At 39.7% G+C, this 25,048-nt stretch overlaps 1 protein-coding gene across 4 annotated transcripts in view; it reads right to left on the bottom strand.

Annotated features, from left to right (window-relative positions):
- Nucleotides 1-23,001, bottom strand: part of TBC1D9B (TBC1 domain family member 9B) — a 42,604-nt gene extending 19,603 nt beyond the window's left edge. For 2 of the 4 annotated variants that reach the window (XM_087955189.1, XM_026686365.2), the window contains exons 1-10: nucleotides 22,699-23,001; nucleotides 12,768-12,878; nucleotides 12,341-12,459; nucleotides 10,837-11,065; nucleotides 10,261-10,519; nucleotides 7,556-7,763; nucleotides 7,139-7,348; nucleotides 4,704-4,856; nucleotides 1,143-1,293; nucleotides 487-701 (exon numbers count right to left, since the gene is read on the bottom strand). In XM_087955189.1, the coding sequence (XP_087811315.1) occupies nucleotides 487-701; nucleotides 1,143-1,293; nucleotides 4,704-4,856; nucleotides 7,139-7,348; nucleotides 7,556-7,763; nucleotides 10,261-10,519; nucleotides 10,837-11,065; nucleotides 12,341-12,459; nucleotides 12,768-12,878; nucleotides 22,699-22,816 (1,773 nt within the window). In that variant the 5' untranslated portion in view covers nucleotides 22,817-23,001. Of the gene's footprint in view, nucleotides 1-486; nucleotides 702-1,142; nucleotides 1,294-4,703; nucleotides 4,857-7,138; nucleotides 7,349-7,555; nucleotides 7,764-10,260; nucleotides 10,520-10,836; nucleotides 11,066-12,340; nucleotides 12,460-12,745; nucleotides 12,879-22,698 lie in introns of all 4 variants that reach the window. The other 2 variants (XM_087955191.1, XM_087955190.1) reach the window with 2 other exon arrangements.
- Between the last annotated feature and the right edge of the window lie 2,047 nt (nucleotides 23,002-25,048).

Here is a 25,048-nt window from a genome sequence, read left to right as displayed (position 1 = left end):
AGAAATCATTATTAATGCAAGCTTGTAAGTTATTTAACATTAATCTGTTAATAATTTCTAGTCAAGATTGTATAAACATCACTGCACCCGAATATTATGTAAAATTTTATAATAATAAAACAAGAGATAATAAAACATCCTCCCGAAATTTCACTGGGGAAATGAAAGAGGAAGAGAGATGTTCTTATATGCCCTTATATAATCTCACTTATACTTTCTCTTCCTTTTGGTTTTCCTCCAGAACTTTTTCAGGGTAGGATATCTTTTTCTCAAGAAGCATATGAAGATGGAAGGAGTCTACAAAACAGAGGCTGGGGAATCACACAGCCCAGCTTGCTCAACCATGCCCAAATAAGTGGTCTCAGAAGGCAATATATTCCTAGCCATGAAAGAAGGGAGAGGCTGAGCTCCAAGTCAAACTATGGCCAAGCTGTGAGAAGGAGTGACATCAATCTACTAGGTAATCCAAAAATATTGCTTTCTTACCTGGCAGTATCCAATTGTAGGATTCCGAAAAGCATATGCTGTTAGTACCCTTCTAAGTGCAGCAATTCCTAGTTCATTCTGAAAGGCAGGGTGCTCTGGCATTGAACGATGCAGGTCTCTTTCAATTTCTTCAGTGGCAAGGCTATACTTTCCCATAGATCGTTTCACCAAATCACTGTAATACCCAGGGTGAGTGGCCATCTCATTCCAGGCCCCTGTATTGACACACAAACATTATTTTTCTTGCCAACTGCACTCAAGATGTGATTCAGGCTGAGGCTTCTACAAATAAAATATTTACTGCAGGTTATCAAGCCTTTTGCAGCTGGTTTACACTGAGAACTAAATGCATGATGTTAATAAAAATGATATATTTAGAAAGGTTATTTTAAAGACTAGTACTTATTTTGCATTCCCTTTTAGCAAACTTAAAAAAAATACTTTGAGGAAAAAAAGCCTCAACTGGCAACTGAAGCAACTGGCTTAGAACTAAGAAATGCTAACTCTGGGAACAATAATTGCTGACTTTTCAGATCACCTGCAGTTTGGGGAGCAATTTCATTTTAATGGCTGCAGTACTATGCAACTGTGTAGCAGGGGAAAATATTTTCTCCTTATGTCAAGAATCTATTGTGCACATTTAGCAAACATGTCACCTGAAAACAGGAGCCATAGTTCTCCACGAAGACTCTCTGGAATTCCTTTTTGCACCAGCTCACGAGTCTTGGCTGTCCGGTACATACACATGCCCCTCCCATATTCAAAAAAATGAATGTTCCAAGATTCTTCTTTCATTGTCTCCTTTGCCTGGAGAGGAAAGGATAGAGGGGAACACACACCACTGTTATGGATGTTGGGGAGAGGTATGATAATTTGGGTGTGATGATCATTATGAAATGCTGTGACTTACATACTAGCATCACAAATACATAAGCGCAATGACATCAGAATTTTATAATGGTGCAAATACATAATGATAGCACATTCTGACATCATTGTCATCTGCTGCAGATACCGCAAGCCACTGGAAACTTCTGTAGCACCAAGTATTTTTCTTCTTCCCCTCCCGTGTAGCATTTTCATTCTATCGGTAATTTATAAACATTGATCTCTAATCGTAACTTACAAAAGTGCAAAATACTAGCATGGTTCTTGAACTGTATTATCTACCATAGCTTGGCATACTGTAAAATGAATTTGTTCTCAATCTATAACTGTGTCAGAACATAGATTAGCACTTTATTCCATCTCAGAAGTTAAGATATTTAAAATTTAAGATTTCTTAGATGTTTAAAATATGGTTGCAAGCATGTCTTAATGAACACATTACTAACAGCTAGTTTGGTGAAGGTGCTGGAATAGAAACTAGGAGAGTATGACTTCTAATCTTCCCTGAGCTATAGAAGCCAGCTGAGTGACCTTGGGCAGTCCCTCTCTCTCAGCCAAATCTACCTCACAGGCTTGGGGAAAATATGAGAAAGCTGCTGCTATCTTTAGCTGTACAAAAAAGAAGCAGCTTATAAATCTAATAAATTATTTCATACAAAGTAGTAAAATTAACTAAATTTAATTCATCTGTGACACAAGACAATTCATCATATCCTAGATTAAAAATAAACATAGTTTTCAAAGGAAAACAGACACCAAGAATCAGCTGTTCCTTGCAGCTTTTGCACTATTCGATGGACTAGTTTTAAACAAAAATTCCTTAAATATATTTTTATATGAACAGTTCATGTTAATAGATTTGGTCTTATACAAACTTTATTTAGGGTTCAAATGCATAGCCTTGTTTCTTCTTACTGAGATCTTCATTATTCAATTTATCTGTCAAAATTTGTATGGCCGCCCTCTCACACAAAGTGACATACAATAAAACCCACTATTAAAACTTTCTGCAAAACCAATTAAAACAGTACAGATAGATTAAAAACAAAACCACGAGCAGAAGAATATCACCATCACGCAAGCTCCCTAACACCAAGGAATCAACAGGCTTATTGAAAACAACACTTGTTTTAAGACAGGGCTGTCAAACTCCCAGCCCATGGGCTGGATGCGTCACATGCTGGTCCCTCCCATGCCCAGTTTAGCGAAGGGGTGGGAAGTTCTGATACGTCACGTGACACAGCCATGACGACGTGAGTTTGACACCCCTGTTTTAAGGGCTTTCCAGAAGGCAACAAGGTTGGGGCTAACCTCACCTCACAAGAAATGGTGTTCCAAAGGGTAGGTGCAATGGCAGAAAAGGCTTGTCTTCTAGGTCCCATTGCATGTTATTCTTTCACAGATGGGACCCACAGCAGGCCTCTCCTGCCAGATCTAATATGACAGGTAGATCACAAAGAGACAATTCCTCAAATAACCTGGCCCCATTTCATGTGGGGTTTTAAAAGTCCAAACTGGCAACAGGATTTGGATTTGAAAGCAATCTAGCAATCAATGTAGAAATATGAAATGTGACTTCTTTAGGGCACACATAACTGCCTGTGCCGCATTTTACTAGTTGAAGCTTCCAGATACTCTTAGAGCAGCTCCATGTGGAATGCATTGGAACTGTCCATAAAAGAAGTGACTAAGACATGAGTGACTGTGAGCATGATGTAACTCATGATCCAGGAAAGAGTGTAACTGGTACAGAACCCAAAGTTGTGCGAACACCCTCCTAGAAATGACTATCTGCTCCTTGACACCCCCACCCCCAGTTTGCAATTCAGGTATACCTGGGACAGTGCCATTCAATCTAGTATCAAAGATGGTAAAGTCCGGAAGATCCGGAAGGCCCTAAAACCCAAAGTCACTCAGTCATGCCAGGATTCAGTTGAATCCTGTTGCTCCCTCACATTCAGACCTCGCAGTCTTCAAGCATTGGGACAGGACGTCCACAGCATTGCCTAGTTCACCAAGAGTGGAAAGATATAACTGAATATCACCACACTGATGATATTTCAGTCCCTGGTGTTAGATGATCTCCTGTAGCATTTCATGTAGATGACAGGAGCAGAGAGAGCACCAAACTTTGTGGTATCGCACATAGTACAGGACGAGACCAGGGTTTCTCACTCTGGATCAGTTCTGACTGGTATTGGCCCCGAGGAAGGAAGAAAACTAGCACAATACTGTGTCACCCATTCCCAATCCCCAGAGCTGATTCAGAAGATACCAAGCCTGACAGTATTGAAAGCCGACGAGAGGTCAAATATAGCCAAGATTAACCTCATCCTGCACCCGCCACAGATCATCCAAAAGAACAGCCAATGCCATTTCTGTCATATCCAGATCTGAAGCCTAACTGAAAAAAGTTCAGATAAACCACTTCATCTACAGACCACTGAAGCTGCTGTATGACCACCTTCTCTATAATCTTACCTCAAAAAGGGGGGTTTAGACATTGGACAAAAATTGTCTGGTATGGTGGGATCCAGCAATGGCTTCTTGAGAAAAGGGCAAAGCAATACTTCCCTCAGAGAAGGAACCACCCTCTCTGGGTTGCCCTCCATAGAAGACAGATTTGTGGTAAGCACTTTCCAGCCAGCTCCTTTTAGAAATGCCAACCAACGGGAGTCAGGAAAACATATTATTCCATTTTCTCAAAGCCAACAAACACAAGGAGGAGGACATTTTCAAGATACATATGTTTGTTTAGAAAATTAAGTTGAAGTTACATTTACTCATGTATGTTCCACACATTTAGATGAATATATTTGAAATATTTCCCCATCTAAAAGTAAATCACTTAATACTGTAAGAATTTAATCGTTTTTTAACTTTTAAATATTTTTAATAAACTTTATTAGTCTTTTATATCTTTAAAAACCAAACCAAAAAATATACATATTATGACATTAACAGTATGTGACATCTATCTCATAAACTTCTACTTTGTGCTTATTTACAAATATATACAATTTATGCAAATGCAAACCTTCAATCTATAGGTTGCTTATCATTAATTCTTTCATCACCCATTTGTCTTAATTCAATCCAATCATACTATTTCCCCCAAATTCTATAATATTCAGAGTCTTCTTTTTCTTGTAACAACGGGGTTAATTTATCAATCTCAGCACACACCATTATTTTTTGAATAATCAATTTGTCTGATGGTATATAATTGTGCTTAAGAATTTAATCTTATGAGTTGTTATAATTAAAAGGGTTTTAATTATACTGTAAGCACTGCATTTTCTGAATGGATTAAAAAAACATTAATATACCCATTTTATTCCAGAGGATTCCTCTGAATTGGTCCCAAACAATTTCAACAGTCCTTGAGATGCTGTGGGTACCTCATCTGTGCAAAAATTCACAGGCTGATTGTTGAGAGGAGAAGCAGGACTGTCTGCAGGAGGACTATTAGGAGACATTTCCTAAAAAAGAAATGTACAACTCAAAACATGTGGAAATACAAGCAAGTTCAAAAGCAATTTGAAGGCTATTTGGACTTCTAGTGCAATCAATAATGTTCTAGGAAGACATCCATTATGGCTACAATACATTATTGATGGCATTGCCATTAATGCCTTCGCCCTCATTTAAATCATCTAAGATATTCATAGATTATGGAATAGGATCATCATGTATATTACAGAGCGACAATTCTTTATTCATGATATATGTACCCATTAAGAAGCCATGGTTAAACCTGGAACCTACAAAATATAGGAACATAAAGCTTACTTTTGCAATGTGTTTGTAATTATATGTGTACCTTACAAATACAAGGTTTAAATCAATATCTAATAACAAGTGGGGGGGAGAGTAACTGATAGGCTTATTAATTCCCTGTCATTGTCATTCTAATGTACAATAACAATGAATTATCAATCCAGTTTTTTACATGGAAAATAATTATTTAAGAAACTGCTATTAGTAGGAAATTAATCTAAAATTTCAGTTAGCTTTTCTACTGCTAACAAAAGTCTGCTGCTATAGGAGATGACCAGGCCGAGCCTGAGGAAGGGGACAAAGAAGTCATCAGTCATGAATCTCTTTGTGCTCACAAAAGATCTAAGCCCAGCCCACCTTGAATTCCTTTCTATTCTTAACTCTGGCTAATTTCTCTTGACTATTAGTAGTTCAGTTTCTTGCAAAGACCTTAAGCTTACGATAAAGTTTTATACACATTTGAACTGCCTGGAGCTCCTGATTTTCCTGTTTTGCTTTCTTTCATAATCAATAAACAGCAACACTTCTATCTGAGGAAAACAACACATGCTGGATAGTAAGGGGCACTTAATATGGGTGCCTTTCTTCCTCAAGACTCATCACAGCTATCCACTAGTTATCTGCACATGTAAGTATATGCATGGGTAATACTTCTGGTAAAGCAAAGTGATCATTACTTTAAATGCAGTGTAGAACCCATTAAACAGGCCCGGGGTACTTAGTGTGTAGTTCTGAGAGTAGCAACTACCAATTTAAGTAGCAGGGATGTATAAGTAATGTTTTCCTTCCATAGACAAGTCATCCTATATGATACCATATTGTGTGCAAATAGATTAATGTCATCCAAGCAATCCAATATTGTTAAGATATTTAAATTCAGTATCTGGAGCAGTGAGATTGTGCAGTGAGCCGGAACATACAGTTGTGGTTAATTGGCTGGAGAATGCTGGCTCCTGCATGAGGCAATCTGTGCTGTGATTGGTTACTGAGGATGTGGAGAGTTTCCCTTTTTTCTTTTGTGTGCTCTGTGATTTACCTCATGATGTTCCTGTTTGCCTGACTATCTAGTTTGTTGTATATATTGATATAAAATATATTTATTTGTATAAAACTATAAATTTGTGTCAGCATATCTGTCTTCATTTGCACACTGGCTGCGCAATTCCCTGACAAATATTATTTATTCTGTCAGGTATCACTGAGGTCCTCAAGTTGACAGATCTCACCTGAACCCTCACTCTTTTAATGAGATACTAGCACTAAACTAGAGTCCCTCTGCTCTGGTTTATGTGGCTACCCAGGCAGTTAAATAAGTACCCCATCCATACTTTCATTGATATTTCTTTTTCTTCAAGGTTTATTTATTAAGCATTATTGGCTTTTCAATGTTAAAAAAATAATTTCAAACTGGTACCACAATGTGGAAAGCTCACTAATGATCAAAAACTTGGCTGCAGAAGAAGGATGAACAGAATGGCCAAAACAAGCTGGGAAAAACAAAATGGTAAATGAATGAAAACAATTTGCAAGGCCTTTTAGGCAGCCACTTGAGACAGGAGAAGAAATCCACATATGAAAGTTTCCTTGACTTCTGATCATGACAAACAGATCTGAACAGGATTAGAAATCCTTTCTCTAAATAGCCAGTCAGTGTCTTAGTGACAGTCAAACCTGATCCACTGTTCACAAATTCCTAGATAAAATTAAGGCAATTCTAAATACAACATCAAAGGAATGGAATAGAATGGAATGGAATGTCAGTCAGAATGGAATGACTCCATATGCTCTAATCTCAAGCTACTTCTTTCCCCCAGCTACTTTAGATAGAGATCTCAGTGGTTTTCCTTCTTGTTCTGGGAACTGAGGTAGTCAATGCTATCTAATCAGTTTGAAAGCCTTGTCAATAATAGAAATCACAGCCAACTGACAGAATTTTATAAATATTTATAGTGGATCGTTTCAAGGCACATTGCTGGCACTGTACCTCGGAGGCATGGTCACCAATACTCTTCTTTTGCCCTATGTCACTGCATGTTTGCTTTGAAGGAGTCCTCTGTAGGAAATCAGAAATTCTCTGTACTAGGAAGTCTCGGTCCTTCAGGTTGGCAAAGAGGAAGGTCATTTTGCTTCGAGTGCTGATGGAAAGTGGGCTAGGCAAAATGCTGGAGCTGTCTGCTTTCTCAACAATTGTAACCTACAGCATACATAGAGGGATAAATGAGGTATATCAAGATATGCATCTTGTTTCCATCACCCCAGAGAATTACTTATTTAACCAATGGACTAATATACTGAGGTTCAAAACCAAAATCCTACTACCTTTAAGGAAATCCTTCAAATTTAATCCAATAACTGAATGGTGGGCTCTCAAGGTAATTCATTATCAAAAACAACTTCTCACCTCTCTAAGTGGTATTATGAGATGGCATGCCTCTTCTGCCTTGCTAGCAAAACAGATATAGTTATTGGAAACAAACATCTGGCCGAGAATGTGGATTTTATTGAATGGGGTCCACAAAGTGCAGTCTGTGTGCCCATCAAGCCGTTCATCCTTGGGCAATCGAAAAGTAGCACGGTACCATTCATTTTTGGCTCTGGCATCCAGATCCCTAAAGAAAATGAAATATATATGCACACATGCCAATGGGGTAACTGAGAAATTCATTACAGTAGTCTTTTTTTAACATGTCCCCTTCAGATGTGTTGGACTTTACCTTCAATCATGCACAATCCTTTTTTAATATAATTTCAAAAAAGAACTTCCACCAAACGTAGATATTGTCATATTGAACCACTGATTGCCAAAAATCCTTAGTACAGATCCAGGTAGTCCTCAACTTACAACTGGTTGTTTAATGACCACTTGCAGTCACAATGGCCTCAGAACAGGTGTTTTTTGGCCATTCATGCCAGATTCTCCCAGTCACAGAACATTTCAGATGCTTGGTAACCTGTCTGCATTTATGACTGGGTGCAAAATGCCCTGCAACCATGTGATCCCCATTTGCAATCTTCTCTCCTTGCCCCACCATACCTGGCAGCCTTCTCCATGGTGTTCTACTTAATGACCCATGTGGTTGTTTAGTGGGAGAATCAGAATTGCAATCATTGAGAGAAATGGTCATGTGGCATCTCACTTAACAACCACTTTGCTCAATGACCAAGATTTTCAGGCACCTGTATATGCTTTTCAGTAAGTAAGGAACTATAATAAAAATATCCTTTAAAGAACTGCTGTGGTTCCAAAGAAAGAACAATAGCACTATGAAGATAGTATGTCAATGGGAAGATCTGGCTAATACTGTAGGACATTTGGTCAGAGAAAGAAAAAGGACACTGCTTAGGGCAATGTAAATATTTAGATGGGATAAAAAAAAGAAATAAGAACAGTGCAGAAATTTGGTTCAAATATATAGGGTATAGGTGGGCCACTACATTCTGGGAGAGAATTCATCTAGAAGGACAACCATTTTTGTTTTCCATAGAATTTGTCTTTATAAATTCAAGAGCATATAGCCTATTTTGTCATTTTTTCCTTTTAGGTTGAATTGTCTTTCTTTGGGGTAAATGCATTAGCTGCAGCATGATTAGACATAGTTACTTTTTCCAGGACTGAACTCAGAGAAAACTGGTTTTGCAAGTTGGCAACAAGAAGCTACATATAATATTGCCTAAATAAATGAAAGATTAATCTTTCTCTGGCCCCAGAAAATCTCAAGTAGAAAAACAAATTAAAAATTATCCAAAAAACCTGTAATTATCTTGGCATGTGCATATGAGAATCAGTCTCTTAAAAGATGTGAAGTCCTAGCTTTTCTCTCAGGCATTAGTGCCAGGTTATCAACGGAGCCTGAAATGTGCATTTTAGTATCGTGACCTATTTCTGTGGTGCTTTGATTACTATACTGTGGTTATTGTAATTATATTTGTTTAATTTAGATTAGCTTTATAACATTAGTCTGTTGCATAATCTGTTTGCTGGCCAGTTACTTGTTTAAGACGGTCAGCTATGTAAATTATTTAAATAAAGAGAACTGGGGAAAAAAAACCAGTGGTTTAATTATGGAGGTTCCATATGGGGATTTCCACCCATGACTCTATAGTTAGAAATATAATAAAATTCAATTGGAACAACAGAAAGAGCAATCCTATCTTCTGGAAATCAATTCCATATCTTCAACAAAATCAAAGATTTTATTCAAAGATTCTTGGATTACATAAACAGTAATTTTTTTGGATATAAATAGGCTGCATGGGAAGAAGAAAAATGCAAACTCAAATATCATCTACAAGTTTCTTATCTCCATTTTTTTCTGGCAGCTCTAGGAAAAATACAAGGACAGAAATTGAGCATGTGTTTATGAAAGACATTGGGAAGAAAATGAAGAAAGTTCAGAGCTTAGTTTGTATTTGAGATTTCAGTCAGACTTGTGTTCCTCCAATTCAGATCAAGAACGCCCCCAAAATAATTGGACAGATCAGAAATAATCTCCTTGGATTATTATCTGGTTGCATATTTCCATTTTTTTTTCATTTAAAACATGAAAATTGAAAAAATGCATTGTTTTTGCAAGTCGTACTAAAAAGCACAAAACAGAAAATATCCCATAGAAAAATAGGCAGAAAACAAATGATAAACACATATACAAGTACTACCTAATGCCTAGTTTCCCCGTCTTATCAACTTAGCATCAACCACCATAGCTGAAATCAATGCTGGATATGTTTTCTTCCTCAAATGTGCCTACACCTTTGATGTGTGTATGAATATATGCATCTGTGCACATATATACACTAACCTCAAAGTATACTCCATAAGAAAGGAAATGCCAGGAAAAAATAACATTTTCACACTATAGAAAAAGGCATATTATTTAGTTATGAAAAGACTTACAATTCATCAGGTTGGTGAAAGGCACTCTCTCTGTACAAAGGAAATATTAGTTTCTTTCTTTTGGGAAAACATAGTTTGTTTTTGTTCTTAAGTTACGGAAACATTTGAGGCTGTTTCTATTTGGACTTAAGCCAATCATAGAATGCCCTACACCTTGTCTGAAGGTGTCCTAAAACCTTGGAAGACAAGCACAGGTACTTATGCATGCTTACCTCTTGAGTGCTGAGATATTCTTGAGTGGCTTGCTGGGTTTGGGAAGCAGCATATCCTCCGTGAAACTTTTATTATCAAATAGTTGACGCATGGCAATGTTAGCCAACTGTTCCATTAATTTGAACGTCTCATTGATACTGACGAACATAGAAAAGTAGAGTTCACTGTCTCTGGTACTCACTTTGATGCACTCAGGAAACAGAAGGGTAGCATTCTTCTCTAGCTGTGTTATATCTACCCACTGCACTATAAGGGTCACTGCAGAAACAAGTAAACCCAATTCATCAATTACTGTCAGAGAATTATATGGAAAATCTTTTAAAATAATTTACAGATATTTTATCAATATTGATGCCCGTTGCTGAACTCCAATAAAGCAATAAGATTAAAAGATGCTATTTCAGATCCACTCTACTCTACGGGAGAGATATGGGAGTTGTGCAATTTACTGTTAGAGTAGTAGGAGTGTTGTTGCAGTTCCCTAATCAAAAAGTAGGTTGAAAGAGGCAATGCCATCAGAATATAATAAATATCTGAAACATTAAACAATAAGAAACACCTCATTGACAGGTTACCTTCTTTGCCCAAAAGGAAGGAATAGAAGCAAAGGTGATTAACAGTGAGATACAGCCAGCCCTGTCTTGGGACACGCCCTTTCCAATAACTGCAAGAATAGTAATTGACAAGTTTCTCTACTTCAGGCATTCCAAACTGCTTGCGCATCTTCAGTTCTGCTTCCTTAAATTTGCCAGGATCTTCTTCCCCCTGCGGCTGTCGATTCTTATTCTCTTCAGCAATAATTCCCTGAAGGAAAAAGTGACAAGGAAAAATGAGGGCTTTTTCATTTGTTGCATTAGTTAACTGTTAAACACAAATATTTCTCTATAAATTGCACTTCTTTGTATGCATGCACAATTTCCCAATGTTCAAAACTCCACATTCAATGCTCCAAAAACTATGTTAGCATATTCATGATTGTTAATAACATTATTGTGGCTTCAGACGGTTTATCCACCTGCCTGAATCATATATGGATTACATTTATTTCTGTTATATGTCACCATAGATTGTACAGAAACATCTGAAATGCTTCCCTACCTATAAAGAAAGCGGTGCCGGAAGTAAAGGAACACGAAAGAAGATAACATTTACTGTCACTTTTTTCTGTGAACACACTGGCACACATAAAAAAATGGAATTCTGATGTCTTCTCTCAAAAGAGTATCTATCTGTCTGCCTATATACATACATACACATACTAATCATAGTCCATTTTGAATATATACAGTGTTTCCTCGAAAATAAGACCCACCCTGAAAACAAGCCCTAGAAAACAGGCAAACTGGATGTGCTGCGCAGATGCCTGAATCAGGGAAGCTCGCTTGCGCAACGGCAAGAGCAGCAGGCAGAGGCATGGGGGAGGCAGGTGATCCCAATGCCCTGGATGGGTCTTTGGTCAGCGCAGTCGCAGGCAAGCCGAGAGATGGTGGGATGGAGCAGGTGGCATGCTGAGATCGCCTCTACCTCTGCCTGGCTCTGCTGCACACTTTTCGCCCAGAGGGAGAAATGACAGAAACTCAAAGCTTTGTTCTTGCAAAGGGGACAGTTTGAAATGGAGCGATTAGCTCTATTTCAAAGCATCCCCTTTGCAAGTAGACAAAGCCCCTGCCCCAAAGTAAGCCCGGGTGCTTATTTTCAAGCCCAAAAGAAAATAAGAATGGGTCTTATTTTTGGGGAAACACAATAGTGGAAAAAAAGAAGTGGAAAAGAGAAAGAATATAGGCAGAAGGAAGAATCAACAAAACTCTCAAAAATATTTTCCCCTCCTAATGGAAGTCAACATACGTTACAGCACTTCAATTACACAGTGAAATATTAAAGCAGCTAACTAGAAGCTTCAGGCAAAAATGATCCAGTAGTAAGCAATCTCTATGGGTTGTCCTTGAAAAATCCCTACTTAATGTGTACTATACTATGAGTATCTGTCCCACTGAATTTTACATAGATGTTTAAAATCTATAGCTCTCAACAGTTTGTCTTTCATTTATTAAGGAATGTGGCAAGAAGAACACCTCTTACATGTATTTTACCCTTGACAAAGGTAGTAATATCTTCTTCACTGTCAAAGATTGCAAGAGTCTGGAGCAAATTATTCTCTAGCCATTCCCAGTGGCTTGTAATTTCCTGACGGTTTGAGCCTAGACAGAGATTAAGAACAACCAGAGAGAAGATATAAGCAAAGCTTTCCTATAATAAAAGTGACGCCTATATAAAAGGATGAAAATGTTTATATTAGACAGTCATTTGTCAAGTCATTTTCTTTTAAATTTCTATTTGGATCAGGAGTTTTTGTCCCTCGTTTAATTAAAGAGTCCTAAATTAAAGGTCTGAGTATCCATGTCACACACCCCTAATATATGAGTGGCTGAAACTGGGCAAAAGAGGAAATGTTCACCAGTTTGTGTTTAAAAACTCTTTGCTTACCTGGTTATGTATCAGAACTTACCACAAGCCACTGCCCAATATATCTGAGAATCTTGTGTTTGATGCAAGATCCTATAAGGAGCAACTCTAGCACTGGAGTCCAAAACCACATCCAAAGTTCCCACGAGCAGTCCTAAGCCAATGAAAATGCAGAAAAGAATGTTAGGGACACTAATTAAAAAAAAAATCAATGTAATAATTTATATTGAACATAACATTTTAAAAGACGGTAAATTAAAAATGTGAAAATATGTGTACCAAACTCTAATTGGATGTTCCAATGATGAGGAAAAAACCCAGTTTGAAATAGTTACTGTTGGCAATTTACATGTTTCATTTTTAAAGGAAATAATATCAATAGGGATGGAAAGTTTTCCCCTTGTTGCGATTGTGGTTCTGATATGCAACCTATTAAATATATTGCGCAAGATTGCCCATAACATGCATTCTTTGGTTCCCTAGAAGGTCTGCATAAAGCAAAGCAAGATGCCTGGATAGCTGAATGAGGCCACTGCTGTACCCACTAGAAGTTTTGTATAAAATTATGTGGGTTGTGTGTACATGTTTACTTCTTTTCTGTCATGTTCCCATCATATGCTAAATAAATAAAGGAAATGATTTGCTTTTGTCTGACATGACCAAGAGAGATGGTAGAATCCACTTTCTTTGATATGTTCAAATTGAAACTAGATGAGTGTTTTTCAAACTTGGCAACTTTAAGATGCATGGACTTAAACTTTCAGAATTGGGAATGCAGGATGGGGAATTCTGGGAATTGAAGGCTGCCATTTTAAAGCTTGAAAAACACTGATCTAGACAATCATCTGCCAAGGTTTTTTTAACTTTGCAGTCCTGCATTGAGCTAGACATTGGGCTCAATAGCTTAAATGGCCTTTCCAATATTTTGATTTTATGCTGTTAGGAAAAAAAATGAGGGTACACTAAGTTTTAAAGAATAATTATTCAAAATTCTGAGAAAATAGCTAACAATAAATTTTGTACTGTTATGAAGACAATTTTCTAGCAAGTAACATTTGTGCATGTTGCTAAAACCTGATGGTAGAAACTGCCCAAAGCAGGAATGGGGAGCCTCTGGATTATGGGCCAAACATAGCTTGTAAGAACTCCTCTGTAACTGAACTCTATTTACTACGGCAATTCGATTTTTAGAAAATATTCAACCAGAACCTTTCTAAAGCTTATAAACCAAATGGGGAACAAGTTTCAAATGTAGCAGTACAACTTCCTCGCTATACCATATGACATGTTGACTGCTGTTATGGTTAATAATTCAGCTCAATGATTGCCATAAAATGTCAGCCTTACCAAATAGGAAACACAAGATAAACTAATTGTAAAACTACTTTAACAGAATCTTGTATGTCTGAAAGTAAAATTCTTCTGCCATCATCTTTACAACTTGACAACTTAGGGAGGGCTCCTTCTGAGCTTCTTGCTCCATCCATTATGGGCTATGCTGTCTCTTATCTGACCTTTTTTTAATCAGGAACTCTTCACCCCTCTCCCAAGGTCTTTCTCACATACTACTATAGACCAGTGATCCCCAACCTTTTTTATGCCGCGGCCCGGTACCGGCATCAGCTGGGCGCCGCTGCCCGGTACCGGCATCAGCTGGCGCCGCCATCTTTTTGATGAAAAGTGCTTCCGGTGAGCTTTCTACCCGGAAAAGCTCACCGGAAGCACTTTTTCATCAAAAAGATGGCGGCGCCCAGCAAACCAGCGACCCGGTAGGACTTGTTCCACGGACCGGTGGTTGGGGACCCCTGCTATAGACAATGACTTCCACTAATCTACAGCGACAAGAGATAGTAAAGAATAATAATAAAGGAGATTGGGAGACAATTATTACATAGATAATAACTAATGATATGTTAAATGTATGTTAATAAAGCTCCATCTCCAATTTGAATTCAAACAACTCCTTTTTGTATTTGCCCACCTGCAATTTCTAAATGACCAATTAAATCAGGGGTGTCCAACCTTTCACCTTCCCTGGGCCACATTAGAAGATGAAAATTTGGTTTGGGCCGCACATAATTAAATTAAATAATAAATTAAATTAAATTAAAAATTAAATTAAATTAAATTAAATTAAATTAAATTAAATTAAATAATTAAATTAAATTAAATTAAATTAAATTAAAAATAAAATAAAATTATTATTTATTATTTATTAAAAATTATTTATTAAAAATTATTTATTTTTTATTTTATAATTTTCTGGCCAAATTTTGCCAGGTGGGGGGAGGGGGAAGAAAGCTCGCCCGCCTCACGCCTACTTCTCCTCCTGCAAATGCAGCAGTGGCGGCAGCGGTGGCGGGGCAGAAGCAGCAGCGGCGGTGGCGGCAGCGGGGCAGAAGCAGCAGCGGCGGCAGCGGCGACGGGGGCAGAAGCAGCAGCGATGCAGCGGCGGTGGCGGCAACAGCAGGAGGTGGCGGGGTGGGACTTTTGGGCTGCGGCTGCCCGCCTTTTCTGTTGCTCGCCTCGCCCGGCCTCGCGCCTACCTCTCCTCCTGCAAATGCAGCAGCGGCGGCGGCGGTGGCGGGGCAGAAGCAGCAGCGGCGGCGAGGGCAGAAGCAGCGGCAGCAGGGGGGCAGAAGCAGCAGCGGCGGCAGCGGCGGCGGGGCAGAAGCAGCAGCGGTGGCGGCAACAGCAACAGCAGTAGGTGGCGGGCGGGACTTTTGGGCTGCAGTTGCCCGCCTTTTCTGTTGCTCGCCTCGCCCGCCTCGCGCCTGCCTCTCCTCCTCCTCCTCACTGGATCTTTCATGAAGGTTGGGGTGGGCGTTGGGTCACATTACGAGGCGACCTGGGCTGCATGCGGCCCGCGGGCCACGGGTTGGACAAGCCTGAATTAAATGTATGCTTAATCCAAAAAAGATGGATTTACTCATCACACTAAACCAAAGCTTAGTATAATGTATGACTCATTCAGAGAGGATTCTCAGTGATCAATCTCCCAAGACAAAATGGATGTCTTTTTCATTTTCAAATACATTAAATCCACAGCTGAGCATCTTCCAGAAGGTCCCTATTTAGGTGGCCTAGTGGTGAAGATGTTTGCCTCCCACTCAAAAGGTTTAGAGTTCAATCCTAGGTAGCAGCACATGCTTCTTTCCTAGGGTGCAAAGAAAAAATATCTGCTGCAAATTCCAAACTCCCCACCTGCATCAGGGAAGGGCATTTCATGTCTCTGAGATTAGATAAGAGAATTTCCAGTAACTGCTGAAAACATTTATACAATGGTAGGCTCATTTACTGATGAAGCAAATAAACTAGTGAACTGGTTTACTAGTTTACAAAATGGTCAAACAAAGCAGTTTTGAAACAAATAAAGCATCTGTAAACAAGCCATACATGTAATCTATCCAATTACTGTACTGCATACATCAAGAGTTTCTCTGGATAACTAATGGCATCAACATGATTACATTACAAAACTAGTATTTGCTGCCTTGGCTTCTATTTCCACAATTATTTTTTGAAAGAAGAGTTTATATGACGAGACTTGTAACTACAATACTTATTGGTTGATAATAGAAAACTTAAATATTCAGTGGATTGTTATCTCCACCCAAATGAATTCAATTAAGTACACAAAGAAATACCGTATTTGCCGGCGTATAAGACGACTGGGCGTATAAGACGAGCCCCCAACATTTCCACTCAAAATATAGTTTTTGTTATATACTCGCAGTATAAGACGACCCCCACTTGGAGGCATGCTTTTCAAGGCAAAAAGTCGTCTCATACGCCGGCAAATACGGTAAGTTGTAACACTTGGGGTATTCTGGATATAATTCTTGATTGACACCCCAACCCCTTTCCCCCAAACTTACAAAGCCACCAAAATGTTTTAGAGAGGCAGCTTCGCCTTTCTCAGGCTGGCACTCAATTCCTCTCCCTTTCTTTGTGACAGCCCCCACGTGCGTGCCATCGGGACTCCAAGGGTGGGGATGGACAGCTGCCTCTCTCTCTCTCTCTGTGTGTGTGTGTGTGTGGTGTGGAGGGTAATTCCGGCTATCTCTGGCCTCCGCTCGGTTTTAAAGTCGCTGGCCGGTTCCCAGTCGCAGCGCGCGCTGGCCGGGAGACGCGGCGCCGGGTGGAAGCTCGGTGCAGGGGAGGCAGATCTTTCTCTCTTAAGCGGAGGGGAGGAGGGGACAAGAGGAGGGACGGGACGGGACAGGGGGCGGGAGGAGGCGCTCGCCTTCTTCCACCGCCCACCGGACCCTTTTCTTCCCAAGGGGACCCTGGAAAGCAGCTCGGGAGCCGGGTGGCCCTGCCCAGCGGGGTCCCATCAGGAACTTCCTGAGGACACCCCCGCCCCAAGCACAGCCCTCCCGGTCTTTCAAAGAGGGAGGGAGAAGCGGGAGGAGCAAATTGCCGCCCCGCCCGCTGCCCAGAAGGAGGGGCGCCACAGTCCACCCCCACCACCTTCTCCCCCACTCCCCGGGCCATTACGCGGCTCGGGGCTGGCTGGGCGGCGGCCCGCCAGAGACCCTCCCGCTCCACCCCACCCCACCTCCAGATTGGCCTCCAAGCGCCCGAGCCGGGCGGAGGGTGGGTGGGTGGGTGGGAGGAGGAGGAAAGAGACTTCGGCTGGGCTTGAAGGGGCTTCGCAAGTTGCGGAGCTCCGCCCCGTCGCTCTTGCACCGAGTGACAATGTATTTACCGGCGTATAAGACACCCCCACTTGGAGGCATGTTTTTTAGGGCAAAAGTCATCTTATACGCCGCAAATACGGTAACTGTTTTACTATAGCTCTATAATGGGTATGAGTATGATTCAGTATATCTTGATACATGTTTTTAGAGATATTACTGTTAATCTTCTTATCACTCCTTATCACCCATCCCTTCCCACTTGTGATTGTAGGACTGTAACTTTGTTGCTTCTATCCTTACGATCTATATTGACTGTTTCCTAGTATGATTTGATTGTTGATTATACCCTATGACTATCATTAAGTGTTGTACCTTATGATTCTTGATTCTTTTTTTTAAACAAATTTTATTAATTTTTTAAAAACAAAAAAACATAAGACATAAAAGCATAAAACCTCCTTTCTAAAAGTTACTTATAGGTTTTAACAAGGCAAATAAAACATTATTTTATACAGCATAGTTCCACCTTATCACATTTCCATTTAAGCACATATATATCTTTTCCAAATTTCTCATTATTTCTCCCTTCACTTTTATTCAATTATATTTCTTTCTATCAAGGTTTTATTAATTCTCAATCAAATATAAACACACAAAATACAAAACATAAAACTTCTTTTTAGAAAGTGGCTTACATCTTTTTTTTACGGACCAAAATCAAATTCATGCTCACCTTATATACCATTACTTATCTTATTTACCATTCTATATTTTCTATATAACTTCTCCTCTTTTCCCTCTCTTAATTATATTTTATTTATTTCATCTTAATTTAAATCATTATACTTGTATCTTTTGTCCGTTATTTTCCAATTATCTATTTATCTCTTCTCTTTAACAGAAAATTTCCCCTGTAATCACTGGTTGAAGTATGACGCCTTTCTATCTTTCCCCTTAATTTAACACTTGAAATAATGCATAATTTCCATTCTGATTCTGCTTAGTACATTCTACATGTTACATTTTAAAATAAGAAAATGATAAATTTATAATATAGTTAAATATATAATTTCCATTCTAATTCTGCTTAATACGTTATTTAGAGCAACAAGAAACAAAGAAAAAAAAGCAATAAATTTATAGTAACATTAAAACAATAGCAAATAATTAAACATTTTACACATTCCCTTTAATGTTTTATTAAATATTAAAATCTATCATTATTAAGCATTTAATATTTTAATATTTTATTAGATCTTATAACATTCCAATTTTCTATTTCAAATACAAGTACTATGATACTATCTTATGTACTTTTGCAGAATCTTTTTAAAATTATACTTTACCCTTTGTCTCTAAAAAAAAAATCTGCTTTTTTCCATCTTGTTTCAAGCCTTTGTGGCTTTTTTCCCCTTTTTCCCTTCCTTTCTTATCCAATCTAGTTTTTTTGCCCCCCCATCTCCTAACCTCCGCCTTTTTAGCTTCCCCTCTCTGTTGCTTTTCTGTTGCTTTCTGACATTATATCGATTTTTCACCTTATTTTTCTCTTTCTTGGTTATTTTTTTAACTCTTAAATTCTCCATTTTCCTTCCCCTCTTCCTCTTTTCTTTCTTAATTAATCCATTAAAGATGGCTTCTTCTTCTTCTTCTTCTTCTTCTTCTTCTTCTTCTTCTTCTTCTTCTTCTTCTTCTTCTTCTTCTTCTTCTTCTTCTTCTTCTTCTTCTTCTTCTTCTTCTTCTTCTTTTTTTTTTAAACAACCCAGATGTTTTAAATCTTAGAGTAGAGTCCCAAAGTCATCAAGCAATCCAAACAGACACAAAATGTTTCATCTTCTTCCCTTTACACTTTCTCCTCCTGGGGCAGTATCAGTTACAAAGTCCCAAAATGTATTTTAAAGCCTTATTACAATTAATTTCTGGTTTTATAATCTTCAAGCGTCTCCTGCAGCAAAGTCTTAGTATATATATATATATTTTGTCCTCTCCCTTCCCACTTATAACAAAGAGCTTTTAATTTTTACCTTTTAAAAGCAGGTTTTTCAATGTCCGTTTGCTATCTCCGTAAGGAAGGAGAGTGAACTTTCCCTTTCAGCACTTTCGCTGCTTTGACAGCCTTCTTTGGAAAAATATATCATTCAAAAAACCAGGTTTCCAGAGCGATTGAATATATCTCAGTGTCCCGGTTCAGCCAAAAAACTTTCTCTTTTAAACTCTTCCTCCTGCACAGTCTTAGCCAGTTGAAGATTTCTTTGTGGCGGCCATTGCTGACCGCCGCTCCACTGCCTTCGGAAAAAGGAGTCTAGCCGGCTGGGGAAAGGGGTTGCAATGTCCCCAGACCCCTGCCCAGATCTCCTCTATCTTCCGTTACCCCTGCGGGGTAACGACAACCCCCAAATCCAATTGGATCGGGGGTACTCCAGCGGCGAGCGCAGCAGGGACCCGCAGAGTTGCGGATTCCTACCGCCGCCGAAGCCTTGCAACCGGAAGTCTCATGATTCTTGATTCTTAATGAATGTACCTTTTCTTTATGCATACTGAGAGTATTTACACCAAGACAAATTCCTTGTGTGTCCAATCACACTTGGCCAATAAAGTATTCTATTCTATTCTATTATTCTATTCTATTCTATTCTATTCTATTCTATTCTATACAGCATAACAGTACATCCTAGGGACAATGTTTCCATAACATTTTCCAATGGTATAGTAAACCAAATTAGTCAAAGATCTGTCTAAATTTTAGTCACCCCAGGATAATTTAGCAAATGGCAATATACCAATCATAGTAGCATATTAGCCATTTTGAAAGCAATTTAATTGCATGGCGTTTGTGTTTGTGTGTGTGCCTTTGAGACTGTGTGGGCTCCTGGCGACTGCCTGGTCAAGTCACTGCAGTTTTCTTGGCAAAATTTCCCAGAAGTGGTTTGCCACTGCCTCCATCCTAGGGCTGAGAGAGTCACCCAAGATCATCCAATTGGCTTTGTGCCAAAGCCAGGACTAGAACTGCTGAGTTTCTAACCACTGTATCCACTGGCTTTTTAACCACTGTATCAAAGTGGCTGATATTTTAGTACTAGATAAGTGACCTACCAATTCTCCTTTTATTTGTTTGTTATTTTTTAGAACTACCTTGGAAATTTATTCAAGACAATAAAACTTGCAAGACTGTTTCTGGCCTCTGAGAAACATTCCCCCACTCCCCAGGGGTATAGCGTCCTGACCTTGTCTGCCTTCAAAGGATTGTTTGCCCCAACCTGATCCATAGGCTACTGGAATTTGGTTGTAATTCTTACATAGTTTTAACCCTTATTAGCACTTAAGAACTGTACATGAGTCAAGTATATGAAAAATATACTTTTAAAAAATTTTTAAATATGGTTTTACATTGTGTAAGCCGCCTTGAGTCACCATGGGTGAATAAGCAGCAATATAAATTCAATAAATAAATAAACAAACATGGCTGTAATGGCTGACATTATAAAAATCAAAATTAAAATTACAAAATTCTCTATCAGACTTATTAGTTCATTGTTGCCTATAAGGAACATATTTACAAAATATGGAATCTGAACTTAAAATGTAGCGATATTTCTTTTATTAACATCCTACTTCTTCTACACAAGCTGAAACTGGTGTGTGTAGTTTTCCTCATCCTATTTCTCTCTACAACAACCCTGTGAGTTAGGTTGAGTTGAGAAAGAGTGATCAGCAGTCTCCTACAGAGTTCCCATGTTGAGGGTGGACTAGATTTCTGAAGAAAAAAAAATCTATCTTGTTTAAAGTTATCTACATTGTATCTGTCTTTCTAGTTTTATATATTGTTACAGAAACATAGAAAACTGATAGCAGGAAAAGACCTAGTGGTCCAAGTTGGCTCTTTGATTTTTTTGTTTATATGTTTGTTATATAGTTTGTCTGTCTGTCCATCCATCCATCCATCCATCCATCCCTGGTAATCTATATCATATTTGTGAATTTCTAGTGCCAAGAAATTCATGTTAGCTATAGACATTGTGTACTATTCCGAAATTTCCTGTTTTTTTTTTACTGCTTCTTCTTTTTCGCCCACAACCACACACTCTCTCAAATGAAATGCATTTGAAAAACTAGAGACTTAAGTAAAATAAATAAATTACAGCATAAATATTGGTGATTGGCGGTGGTAGGAATCATCAATATTGAAGACCTTAAGCTAATGAAAATAGAATCTTTTGAAACGGGTGGCTATAACAAATTTAAATAATACTTCTGCAATTCAGAGCTTCCATTTTGAAAAAGAAAACCATAACTTTAAGTTGAACATAATCTTAGTATCTCTTAAAATAAAATCTTCAGCAACCCCAGATATTCCAATTTCTAAGTGACATATACCATCCTTTTCCACGAACTGCTGGAGTCTGAAAGATAAACCCACAAAACATCTCCTCTATATTTCTAGGTAGATGCCTGGTACAAATCCGTAGAGATTCTCAGCCATCTGGGTCATAGTTGTCCCAAAGGTGCTTTTTTCAAGAGGCCACAGGACTTCCTTGTTTTTTTTCTTGGGAGACGTTTCGCTTCTCATCCAAGAAGCTTCTTCAGCTCTGACAGGATAGTGGGGAATGGGTCATGTCAGAACTGAAGAAGCTTCTTGGATGAGAAACAAACATCTTCAAAGAAAAAAAAAAAAGCAAGGAAATACCAGGGTGGTGGCCTAGAGGTGGAGCTCTCACCTCACAATTATGAGGCTGTAAGTTCGATCTTAGGTAGAGGCTAATATTTGGAATAGACTCTCCTGCTCGAGCAGGGGGTTGGACTAGATGACCTCCAAGGTCCCTTCCAACTCTATTATTCTATGTTAAATCCAGCTGCCTCCTGAAAATGCACCTTTGGGTAGATGCCTGGTACAAGGTAACCTAACGCACTCCCCAATAGAATACCATATCAGCTTTTCAGAAAAAGATGAGGATGCCAATTAACTATAAAGACCACAGTTTAATCTTTCAAGCCTGTCAAACCGAAATGCTTGCGGGTTAACACTTTCTCCATCCAGAAGCATCTCCAAGAAAACCGACTGGAAGGGTGGGGAGAGATCTTGCCCATCAAAGCCTCAGATAAAAAGGCCTCTCTGGAACCGCTCAAGGCTGCTCCGTGACAGGCTTTTAAACCCTCTGCTGGCTTCCGTGCAGATCGGGGGGCAGACCTACTCAAGAAGATGCCGAACCCCCCTGAACCTAGGCCCCGGCCGATCCGCACGTCGCCTCCTTCTCTCAGGGCGGACCTTTCGGGGCCACGGCGATACGGGAGGCGGCGGCGGCGGCGGCGGCCACTCCCTCCCTGCCGACCACTTACCCGTCAGGCCGCCCCCCTTGCCGTGGCCCCGCCGCCGCTGGAGGAGGAAGAAAGGGTTGGCCCGCTCGGTGATCCAGAGCGCGTTCGCCAGCAGCACCTCCTCGGGGCTCACCCACATGATGATGGCGTTGCTGCTGCTGCTGCTGAGGCGTCCGCGCTGACCCAGCCGGCGCCTCCGCCCTCCGCCCCCGCTCAGGCTGCCTCCCCTCTCAGAACCGGCGCTCGGGCCAGCGGTCACAGGTGGTCACGGGGCCGCTTACGCTGCCGTCAGAACGAGCAAGTTCGGCGGCGTCTGTCGGCCGCGCCCCCTAGCGTCGCGGCTGGCACAGGGCAGCCCAGGAGGCCGGGCGTTCTCTCTCTCTCTCTTTTTCCCCCTCGTCGCTTGTAAGTCTATTGCGGCCAAACAAATCCCAACGTTGGGGGCGTATCTATAAGACGGTTATTTTTCTTGAAAGCGATTCGGATGGTTGCATTTGCTTAGCACTGTCTAAAATCGAATTAAAACGAAAATCAGGCTGGCTTTTGCTGAGGGGAAAGTGGGCTATGACATCTGAGGTTGTTAGATAATGCGCTTTATATAATATTTTACATTACACTCTACCCCCCCTTAACTATATTATATAGTTATATAAGATCATATAATGCTCTAAGCTGTGGATTGTCTAACCATGGTTACCTGTTTAGGTTCTAGGGCTATGCAATGGTCGCAAATTGCACAGGAATCTAATCTTCAGGACTTGCACAGGAATCTAATCTTCAGGACTTTCCTTAGCCCAGAGTATCCTTGCTCTTCATAAAGCAGTCCTAACCATTTCAAGCTTCTGGATGAACTTAGTGGGGGGGGGAAAGGTTGCTTTTAAAGAGTTGAGCTCTGGAGTCAATGATGTTAGATAACTTCCCAACCATGGGTGGAATGTTTAATCGATTGCACCCTTACCTGGAGAGCAGCCATCTGATTTCAGTTATACTTCAGTGATACTCACTGTTTGCCAGTTGATTTCTGCACCTTTCCCAAAGTAATCTGGACTCTTTTAGCCTGGTTTCAGACTCAGTCACAGTACTGTGAGAGCATTAGTTGCACTTATTGATGTTCTCTGGTGGGCTCAGGATAAGTGCAACCATTCTGGTCTTCCTCAGTCTTTCAGCAGCCTTCAATTCCATCAAACAGTGAGTAATAGGTCACCTCAAGAAGTGCCACTTGTCATTGAGCCACTGCTTTCTGGACTAGCCACAATTTCCAAATCATCTTCAAAGGCTACCCTACGTATGCTGCAGGAATCCAGTTGCCAAGTCCAGTTGGACAAGTATCACTGAAATCAGATGGCATTCTTCTGGACTGTCTTAGGATGTTGGGGGAAGCATGGTGCTGTGGTGGCTCTCTTCTTTGAGGGCTGGTTCCAGTAGGCGTTAGTGGAAGAGAGAGAGTAAACTCCTACATGAGGCCTTCCATTGGTGCAGGACGCAGCATCAATCATCCATTGATGATAATTATGTATACATATTTGTCCCCAATCAAGTGATGATGTCAAAATTGTATCCTAAGAGACAGTGGTTATATCTAGATGGGTTTGTTTAACCATAGCAAGTTCAAGTTGTGGGTTTTGTATCTTCCAGTTCTCAGGATAGGAGATTTTCTATCCATAGATCTTGGAAAAGACAACTTCCTTTGTATTTTGCCTTCTTGATTTGAACTAATATTTATTAATTGCCACAGATCATTTATATCCATTTTGCATTTTTATGCTGTTCTGTGTAGATAGAAGCCATACATCTTGATCTTGGGTGCTAGCAACATTCATTGTTTTTTTTTTTTTCCTCCCATCTAACTCCTTTCCCTCAAGAAATCTAATATGATTTTCCAGGAAGATTATTATAATGAGGGGCAGAATACTGTACCATGCAAAGTAAAATAAGTATTAACAGAATGCAGTGTTAGAGCACAGCTCTCTGGGGACATAAGATTACCATCCCTATTTCCTAAACCAGTCTCCTCTTTTTTTCTTTGATGTCTTAACCCTGGAGTGTGTCTGTCATTTTGAATATCCAAGTGGGATGAGGGAGAAGTGAAAGAGAGAAAAGACATAAACATGTGACCAGCCAGCTTGCAACTCACAGACACGCTGGGCCCTGAATTCAAAGATAATCTTACAGATTATGCATTGAGGTTTAGCAAGCAATGCAGTTCTCCTAAACACAGCTTCCATTGAACAACACTGTGTCTTTAAACAGCTTTTTATTGAAATGTATTACATTAGCAAACTCTAACATAAAGGTATACACCATTAATGGTGCAGCATATACCACACAGCTACAATACAGTAGTGTACTGACATCAAAATATGCAGACTAT

The sequence above is a fragment of the Notechis scutatus genome, chromosome 2, assembly GCF_049901735.1.
Source record: "Notechis scutatus isolate UNSWTSFEM ecotype Mainland chromosome 2, rNotScu1.2, whole genome shotgun sequence".
In the NCBI taxonomy this organism is placed as follows: Eukaryota; Metazoa; Chordata; class Lepidosauria; order Squamata; family Elapidae; genus Notechis; species Notechis scutatus.
The sequence above is the reverse complement of the archived record's forward strand: the minus strand, read 5'-3'. Positions and strand labels throughout refer to the sequence as shown.